General features: G+C 35.1%; 1 protein-coding gene across 1 annotated transcript; it reads right to left on the bottom strand.

Moving 5' to 3' along the window:
* LOC117202215 (HIG1 domain family member 1A, mitochondrial-like) lies at window positions 1-3,948 on the bottom strand. The gene has a single exon (XM_033432070.2). The coding sequence runs from the start codon at window positions 1,265-1,267 to the stop codon at window positions 986-988; it is 282 nt and encodes a 93-aa protein (XP_033287961.1). The 5' UTR covers window positions 1,268-3,948; the 3' UTR covers window positions 1-985.
* Window positions 3,949-10,157: the final 6,209 nt, after the last annotated feature.

Genomic DNA, 10,157 nt, shown 5'->3' with positions numbered 1-10,157 from the left:
TTTTTTTTTGATGTGTTCACTTACTTTAATAACACTACATTTACCATGTTATCATCATGGAATGTAAACTCAGGTTAGACAAGAGAATTTCACAAGTACAACAAAGCATTCTGTAGTATACCAAAGTTTGTATAACGTCTGACCAAACCAGCTTGCTCATAAATCACTTCCATTATAGGCAATTTATTTAGTTTAACATTTATGATTCTTACAGAGAAAATAAACATACTGCACACATTTAAAAAGTGTTTTTCATTTACTCTTGCATTAGCACTTAAAATTCATATTTCTATTTCAAAATGACACAAAAATTATTCTAATATAACAGCAGCAAAATATAATTCTGCAATTACAAAAGAGCTAAATGGGGATCTACAGTTAATTTATTCTCATGTTTACAACTATGATTCTGAAATAAATACTACTTCAAAGGAGCTCTCTTACCAGCTTTTTAGGTTTGGCTTAAAAACACACATATAGTTGCCAGGAGGTTTATAATGTTGTATTCTGTGCACTGTTTTGAAAGGGTTCCTCTAGAGCCAACCAGCCCTTAAAACAGTACTCAGTCCACAAGGCAGTCAGAAAGAGTTAAATTAACTGGGGTAAATAGGATTCCTATATTACATCAAAAGCATATGATATTCTGCAGCAACTGGGAGCATTATCAGGATTGGCATGTTGTCCTCTTTAAAACTAATTTCATCAGAAGAGTTTAAGAAGGTGGACATTGTACCACTATCAAGAGCATTTAAAAATGACATGTTTTTGTGCTAATCTGCCTCCCCTGAATGACCTAGCTAGTGAACTAGTCACCAGTAACCTGGTCACCAGGCAAATCAAGCCTGCAAGAAAGGAAGCCAGTATTCAAATTACCATGTTATTGTCCGACACAAAGAATTTATTTTCAACATAAACATATAACCTCAATATGAGATGTCTAACTAAAGCAAGCACCACCAATGAGACCAAGACAACGTCTCCTCTTCTAAGGTTTAGGTTTTGCCCAGAATTCTCGATACATGGAATCGCCCATACCAAGAGTCATTGTTCCCACAACAAAGCCTTCGGCTGCCATGCACATGTGGATCAGGTGAACAGACATTTTACTATTTCCCCTGCTCTTCAATTTATATAATCTATATGCAACGATTGTTGCAAAACCTGCCATTCCAGTGGGGACAAATGATGCCTCTCTAGCTTTTCGGATAAGTTTAGATCCGTGATCTTCATCATATGAAGAAAGAGAATCATCTGTGTCGCTTGACATAGTGATTGAAGGATCTTCAGACAACTACAAGACGTCGCAGGTTCCAACCGGCTTCTGCTGTTTCTAGATTTTTTGATGATGGCCATTTTGACTGGTGTGAGGTGATACCTCATTATGGTTTTGATTTGCATTTCTCTAATGATTAGTGATGTTGAGCATCTTTTCATGTATTTGTTGGCCATCTGTATGCCTTCTTTGGAGAAATGTCTATTTAGATCTTCTGCCCATTTTCAGATTGGGTTGTTTGGTTTATTTTGATAAAGAGCTGCATGGGCTGCTTTACAAAGGAGGCAAGAACATACAATGGAGAAAAGACAGCCTCTTCAATAAGTGGTGCTGGGAAAACTGGGCAGCTACATGTAAAAGAATGAAATTAGGACACTCCCTAACACCATACACAAAAATAAACTCAAAATGGATTAAAGACCTAAATGTAAGGCCAGACACTATCAAACTCTGAGAGGAAAACATAGGCAGAACACTTTATGACATAAATCACAGCAAGATCCTTTCTTGCTCTACTCCACCATCTACTCCACCTCGTAGAGTAATGGAAATAAAAATAAAAATAAACAAATGGACGTAATGAAACTTAAAAGCTTTTATACCGCCAAGGAAACCATAATCAAGATGAAAAGACAACCCTCAAAATGGGAGAAAATATTTGCAAATGAAGCAACTGACAAAGGATTAATCTCTGTATAGCTTTTAACACTAAGTGATACATATTAATTTTCAATGGAATGTTACAATGTTTATTGTTTATCTTCCCAGCTGGAATATAAATTCCATGAGACCAGTGACCTAATGGTTTTCCTCACTTCATTAACTAGAAGCGGACTTGGCACACAGGAAATTCTCAATAATTAACTGTTGAATGAATGAAGAGATAAGGGAAGAATGAACTGGTTATTTTATCAATATCCTTTTGTATGAGGATTTAGAATCAGGCCAAGGAGGGTTATTTAAAGTATTTATGTTACATAATATCTTATTTATATCTTTTCTGGCTCCTCTTTAGAGATTAGTACATGAAAACCTTGGCTTCTGTCATTTGCTAGAAGAATTTTCACAAACACACCCATGCAATCGGGACCAATATTCAGAAAAGAACATTACTATCATCCCCAGGGACCCCTTTCTGTTCTCCTCCAGTTATTAACTCCCCAAAAGTTAAACATTATCTTGATTTCTAACAGCATAAATTGTTTTTACCTGTTTATGTACTTTATATAGGTGGAATAATATAATACATATTTTTTTGTGATTGACTTCTTTTAGTGAAATATCTTTGTGAGAACCCTCTATATTGTTGTGTGTAGTTGTATTTTGTTGATTCCTTAGAGTATAATAAGAGCTTTTAAGTTCAACACTCTATCATTAACATATTGAAATATCAGTTCATTTTTAATGATCATATATTCATGTAATAAAATTTATACAAGGAAATCTAGAATCTTTCCAATTTTTCACTCTTTTAAAATAATGTTCTTTATGATTAACACGCCTATAGAAAAATCTTAATTTACATCTTTAGTTGGTTAGGAAGAATTTCTAAAAGAAAATTTTCAGAGACCAAAAGAAAAAACATTTTCCCTTTTTTGATTAAATTGGCAATTTATTCATAAGAAAGTATTAGCAACTCTTTTTATTATCAACTATATATGACAGTATTTGCCTCCCTAAGCTATCACCAAAAGTAGATATTACTGTCCTTTTAAAATTTTTGTCAACCTGACAAAAAAGTATGTCATTAACTCATTTTCTCAAGTGGAGTACCTTTTTCTTATTGATTAATTGAGTAAAAGTTAATTCTTGGTCTATTCAGGTTTCCTATGACTGATTCTATTGTGATAATTTGTATTTTCCTAGAAAATTGTCTGTTTCACTGAGTTATTTTAATGGGTATGTAGTGGTATTTTGCCATTTTAATTTGCATTCTCCAAATGATTAATTCATTTACATTTTAAAATGGATTAGCAATATTTTAAGATTCTGCTCTGAATCTGACATTAATTCTTGAGATTGGTTTAGGCCTTGCATACATAATTAGAAAGGTTTTAAGTGCTTGCATATATATGAAATACATTCTGTAATCAAACTATATCTTTTTAATTTTCATGCAGAAATTAGAAAATTAATTGTGGATTACAGAGCCATCTGGTTGCAAAATGTGTCCCTTTCATTGCCCTTTTGATTTAGCTCATCCAAAGGACCATAAAAGCATTTGTGGCCACAGCTTTCAAAACTGTGACCTCCACTGAAAAGTAAGACCTTATAACAGAAAAGTAGGAAAAGGAATGAGCTGTCAGTAAATGTCACTAAAGGAGGCTAACTGGTGAGATAAATAAAAAATAAGGAAGGCTTTAGGGTGTGGATCTGGGAAATGAAAGGGTATGTAATTTCATAGTTAAATTATTAGAATATTTTCCTAAGGCCAAGAAAAGAAAAAGTATGTTACAAATAGTATTGTTGCTATTAAAATTAGTCTTTAAAATCCAGATTTATTTACAGAATAACATTGAACATAAAGGCAGGATTCTATTCAGTAAAATAAGGGATAAGATATTAAAAATCTTTTTATTGCATTTTCCATTAAAAAAGGAGATAAAATGAGTTTCAACAAGATATATATAAAAATGAGACTTCTTAAATACTTGAGTGTATTACTTAAAGATCTTATGAAGAGTTTTCTTGGATTATGATTTAATAATTATGTCAGAGATAATTTAAATGTGATACAAGCTGTAAGTAGAGGATGAAGTAAATTTTAGAAGAGATTTTCAAGTACAAATTTTGATTTTTCAGGTGAAAAATGATCTTAAAATTATTTTTGTTTACAATAAGTGCTACTGGCAAAGTTGCTTTTCATAAGAGTTTTATGGGCAAATAAATATCTATGAATCAATAAATTAATTAATAAGAACCACTAATCCCTTAATTCATTCAGTGAACATTTAATTATTTGTACTCAATTTGTAATCAGAAGATATGGATCTAAATATTAGCATCATTTTTATTAACTACATGCCAGTTTTTTTCTGTAAATTTGTAAGATATGGAGAAAAATACTCCAGGGTATTTTGAAGATCTACATATGGATAATATATGTAAATTTCCTAGCGTAGGGCCCAGCAAATAGTTAATACTCAACACTCTAAGTTGTCCTTCCCAGTTTTTTTTTTTTTTTTTTCTGTACGCGGGCCTCTCACCGCTGCGGCCTCTCCCACTGCGGAGCACAGGCTCCGGACGCACAGGCCCAACGGCCACGGCCCACGGGCCCAGCCGCTCCGCGGCACGCGGGATCCCCCCGGACCGGGGCACGAACCCGCGCCCCCTGCATCCGCAGGCGGACTCCCAACCACTGCGCTCCCAGGGAAGCCCTGTCCTTCCCAGTTTTAACTGTAAAATTATGTTATTAATTTATATCTACCAGAGTTGTCATGGGGAATAAAAGTGAGGTACCTACTGTAATGCATAAGCACCTATCAAAATGCGTGGCACACAGTAGAAGCTCAATCATTCTGTTCTCTCCTGATTTCCTATCATTTCATTTTCATGTCAACAATATTTGCTAAGCATCTACTTATGTGCACTGGATCTTGAGCAATGAGGGTAAACAAGTCAAATGTGATCCCAGCCCTCACAGAATTTATAATCTGGTGTTGAGGGAAAGACAAATTAGTCATTTAATTACAATCAGATGGTAAGAAGAAAGCCTTCATTACCAAATCAGCTTTTAACTCTGCCAATGCAGTGTTAGGCACTGGGAATACAAAGGTTATACGTGCTTGCTTTAGTTTACTTTGAGAAATTAATTAGGAAAGCCTGTCTACAGCATGATCACAGGTGTCTCAATGAGGTCCTGAACACCCCTCAGTCCCATCTGTCATTTGGGTTCTATTGTTTCTGTGTAGGTTTTTTTTGTTTTGTTTTTTGGGTTTTTTTTTTATGGTACGTGGGCCTCTCACTGTTGTGGCCTCTCCCGTTGCGGAGCACAGGCTCCGGACGCGCGGGCTCAGCGGCCATGGCTCACGGGCCCAGCCACTCCGCGGCATGTGGGATCTTCCCGGACCGGGGCACAAACCCGTGTCCCCTGCATCGGCAGGTGGATTCTCAACCACTGCGCCACCAGGGAAGCCCATTTCTGTGTAGTTTTTATCCTTCTTGGCTCAGAAAGTGATTAATGTCTGTCAATGAGTATTTTGTTGTTGCAACATTCACATTCCTAAAATATGAGTGGTAAATTGTTGTTTACTACAGTTCAAGTGGAGGGTAGCATCAGTATTCTTGGCAACAGAATGTGGCCCAGTGAAGGGGAGATGCTAATAAACTCTTCACCTGGTTGCTGTCATAGAAAATCTCTTGCAGGTTCATGCAGGTTTAAAGCAGCTATTTACTTGAAGTGATTTTTAGAACACTGTGTTCAAGCTTACCTGCCTGTGCAAAGCTCCCCTATGGCTTACCTTGGACTCCCTCTTCCCCTCCTTCATTATCTACTTCCCATTGGTAAATTCATTTCTTCAGGTTCAATTCAATATGACAAATATTTATTAAGTGCTATTGTGTGCATATCCTCCGGAATCTAACATTTCAAATATTCCTTGTGTGGAAGCAAAGTTCTTAGCCCTCCATGAGGTAGGGAAACCTATAAAAGATGCTAAAAGAGAGACCATCAGCAGAGGTCCAGCAGTGCCAGTACACTCAACCAAGGAAGGTGTGTTAAGCTGACAAGAAAGGCCTGGCAGGGATGGACATGACTGAGTACTGAACAGTATAACACTTCTTTTGAGCTTATTCTACTTCATATCCTCAAAATAATAAGTATTAACATCTCATACATGAAACATCATGAAAGAACCTCTTGAGAACTGTATAAGACATAAACCAAGGAAATGCCTAAGTTCCCAGTGATTTAACACTTGGCCATGTTGTTATCACTCACTTTCCTTATGGAGCACCATTCCTCCCCTTGCCTCATTCCCTACTCTAACATGTAGCCTAAACGAGTGATTTAGGACCTTTCCTCCCTTGCCATGGCACCTAACACTGGACATGCCAGTCACAAAGTCCTAACACCCTGGCCACACAGATTGGTTCAGCGGGTGAGCACATGGCTTAAGCCAATGCAACCAGAGTCCCTTGTCATGTTTGTTTAAGCTGAGGTAGGTGATAATAAGCTCTTTTTTCTCAGGTGGTGAAGCTGGAAAGACATGAGCCTAGAACAGCCAGCAGCCAAGGTTCTTGATTTGTGGAGAAAGTCAGTCTGGAAGATGGATGCTAACATGATGACAGAAACAAAAGCAAGAAACAGAGCGTGATTCCTGCTCATCTTGGGGCTCCCTATATCAAACATTACCCCTATTTCTAATATGGTAATAAACTTGGCATGTCCAAGGAACTGAAACCAAGTGCATGAGGAGACAGTGAAGCAGATTAGTATATCTCAACAGTAATGAAATTTTGTGTATGTTAATATATCTCCATACTGGGTAAATATTAAAATCATCTGGAAGGTTTATAAAAACATCAGTATGGATTTTCACTTATAGTAATGTTGATTTGGCAATTCAAATCAACCTTCCCTCTTCTATTCAATATTCCTCTGGAGATTCTAGTAGTGCAATAACCTGAGAAAAGAAATAAAAGTCATTGAGACTAGAAAAGAAGTAAAAGTCTCCTTGTTTGCAAATGACATGATCATCTATGTGGAAAATCCAACCTCTTCTACAAAACAGCTATAAAACTAATATGTGATTTTAGCAAGGTTGCATTATACAATAACAATTTTCAAAAATATCAATCATACTTCTATACACTAGCAAAAAAATAGAAAAACTTTTAAAATGCCATTTATAACAATATCAAAATATGAAATACAGAAATAATATAACAACTGTAAAAAAAACTTGTACACTGCAAACTACAAAACATGCTACGAGAAGTTAGAGAAGACCTAAATAAATAGAGCACTAAATCATATTTATGCCAGAAGACTCAACATTGCTAAGATGATACTTTTCCTAAAAATTACCAGTAAGTTTGACAAAATCTCACCAGGTTTTTTGGTAGAAAGTGAGAAGACAATCCTAAAACTTATGTGGAAATTGCAAGTAACTAGAGTAACCAATTTCTTTTTTCTGAAAAATAAGAAAGTTGGAGGACTCACATTGTCTGATTTCAAGACCTACTACAATATAAAACAACAGTAGACTGAAAACTATAAGACATTGATGAAATTGAAGAAGACACAAATAAATGGAAAAATATTCCATGCTAATGGACTGGAAGAATTAATATAGTTAAAATGTTCATACTACCCAAAGCAATTCAGTACAATCCCTATCAAAATTCCAGTGGCATTTTTTTTTTACCAGAAATAGGAGGGGAAAGTTCTAAAATTTGTATGAACCACAAAAAGACCCCAAATAACCAAAGCAATCTTGAGAAAGAAGAACAAATCTGGAGACATCACATTTTCTGACTTCAAACTACATTCAAAGCTATAGTAATCAAAACAGTTTGGCATTGGCATAAAAACAGACACATAGATCAAAGCAATGAATAGAAGGACCCCAAATAAACCCATGGATATATGTTCAATTAATTTATGACAATGAGGCCAAGAATATAAAATGGGGAGAGGATAGTCTCTTCAATAAATGGTGTTGGGAAAACTGGACAGCCACATGCAAAAGAATGAAACTGGATGACTGTCTTTCACCATACATAAAAATCAACACAAAATAAATTAAAGACTTAAATTAAGACCTGAAACTATAAAACCAGAATAAAATATAGGAAGTTCTTTAATATTGGTATTTGTAGTGATGTTTTGGATTTGACACCAAAAGCAAAGGCAGCAAAAGCAAAAATAAACAAGTGGAACTATGTCAAACCAAAAAGTCTCTGCAGAGCAAAGGAAACCATCAGCAAAATGAAAGGTCAAACTACTGAGTGGAAAAAAACAAACAAAAAAAAACTACTGAGTGGGAGAAAATATTTGTAAATCATATATTTGATAAGGGGTTAACATCCAAAATATATAAATAAGCCATATAGATCAATAGAAAAAATTCAATTTAAAAACGAGTAGAGGAACTGAATAGACATTTTCAAAAGAAGACATACGAATGACCAACAGGTACGTGAAAAAGTGCTCAACATCACTAACTACCAGGGAAATGCAAATCAAAACCACAATAAGATAACATCCCATACCTGTTAGAATGCTATCATCAAAAAGACAAGGGATAAGAAGTGTTGGCAGTGATATGGATAAAAGGGAGCCCTTGTGAACTGTTGAGGGTGGTGCAGACACTATGGAACCAGTATGGAGTTTCCTCAAAAAATTAAATATAGAATTGTCATATGATCCAGCAATTCCACTTCTGGGTATTTATCCAAAGGAAATGAAAACATTAACTCAAAAAGATATATGTACCACCATGTTCATTGCAGCATTATTCATAATAACCAAGATATATAAACAACGTGTGTGTCAACAGATGAATGGATAAAGAAGATGTGGAAGGTATGTACAATGGATATTATTCAGTCATGAGAAAGGATGAAATGCTGTCATTTGTGACAACACAGATGGACCCTGAGGGCATTATGCTAAGTGAAATATGCCAGCCAGAGAAAGACAAATACTGCATGGTATTACTTATATATGGAATCTAAATTTTTAAAAGTCAAAGTCATAGAAACAGAGAGTAGAAAAGTGGTTGCCAGGAGCTGGTGGGGGGGTGGGAAGTGTGGTAAATATGGAAAGGCAGGTAGAAGGGTACAAATTTTCAGCTATAAAATGAATAGGGTCTGAGGATCTAATATATAACATTATAAATATAATAAATAACACTGTTGTGTAATTGGAATTTGCTAAGAGTGTACAACATAAATTTCTCACACACAAAAAGATAAGTATATGAGGTAATGGATGTGTTAATTAACTAGATGAGGGGAATTCTTTCACAAAACATACATATTTTAAATCATCATGATATATCACAATTTTACAAAATCAGAAGCAAGCAACATAATCACAGTAGTAAGTCCTTACATATCAATAATCACTCTAAATATAAGTGGATTGAATTCACCAATCAAAAGGCACAGAGTGGCTGGATGCATAAAAAAATAAGACCAACTATATGCTGCCTCCAAGAGACTCATTTCAGCTCTAAAGATACTTATAGGCTTAAAGTGAAGAGATTAAAGAGGATATCTTTTAAAGTGCAAGCAAAATGAAGGTGAGTATAGCCAAAGTTATATCAGACAAAATAGACTTCAAGCCAAAAATGGTAATAAGAAACAAAGAAGGTCATTATACAATAATAAAAGGGTCAAAACATCATGAAATACAAGAATTGTAAATATATATGCACCCAGTATCAGAGCACTAAAAGATATTAAGAAAATACTAACAGATCTAAAGGGAGAAAGAGACAACAATACAATAATAGGACAATACAATAGTAGGACACTTCAAAACCCCACTGTCAGCAATGAATAGACCATCCAAACAGAAAATGAACAAAGAAACATTGAAATTGAACCATACTCCAGAACAAATGGACTTAACAGACATATATAGAACATTCCACCCAACAGCAGTAGAATATATTGATACATTCTCCTTGAGTGCACACAGAACATTGTCAAGATAGAACATGTGATAGAACACAAAACAAATCTTTGCAAATTTAAGAAGACTGAAATCATACCAACTATATTTTCTGACCACAATGGTATGAAACTAGAAGTTATCAACAAGAGGAAAGCTGGAAAACCCACAAATATGTGGAAATTAAACAATACCCTTCTGAACAACCAATGGATAAAAGAAGAAATCAATAGAGAAATAAAAAATTATCTCAAAACAAAT

Source organism: Orcinus orca, chromosome 1, assembly GCF_937001465.1.
Source record: "Orcinus orca chromosome 1, mOrcOrc1.1, whole genome shotgun sequence".
Classification (NCBI taxonomy): domain Eukaryota; kingdom Metazoa; phylum Chordata; class Mammalia; order Artiodactyla; family Delphinidae; genus Orcinus; species Orcinus orca.
This window is presented reverse-complemented; position numbering and strand designations above follow the sequence as displayed.

What these genes read in the sequence shown, in the direction of transcription:
- LOC117202215 (XM_033432070.2), bottom strand. Translation starts at nt 1,267, where the DNA reads ATGTCAAGCGACACAGATGATTCTCTTTCTTCATATGATGAAGATCAC.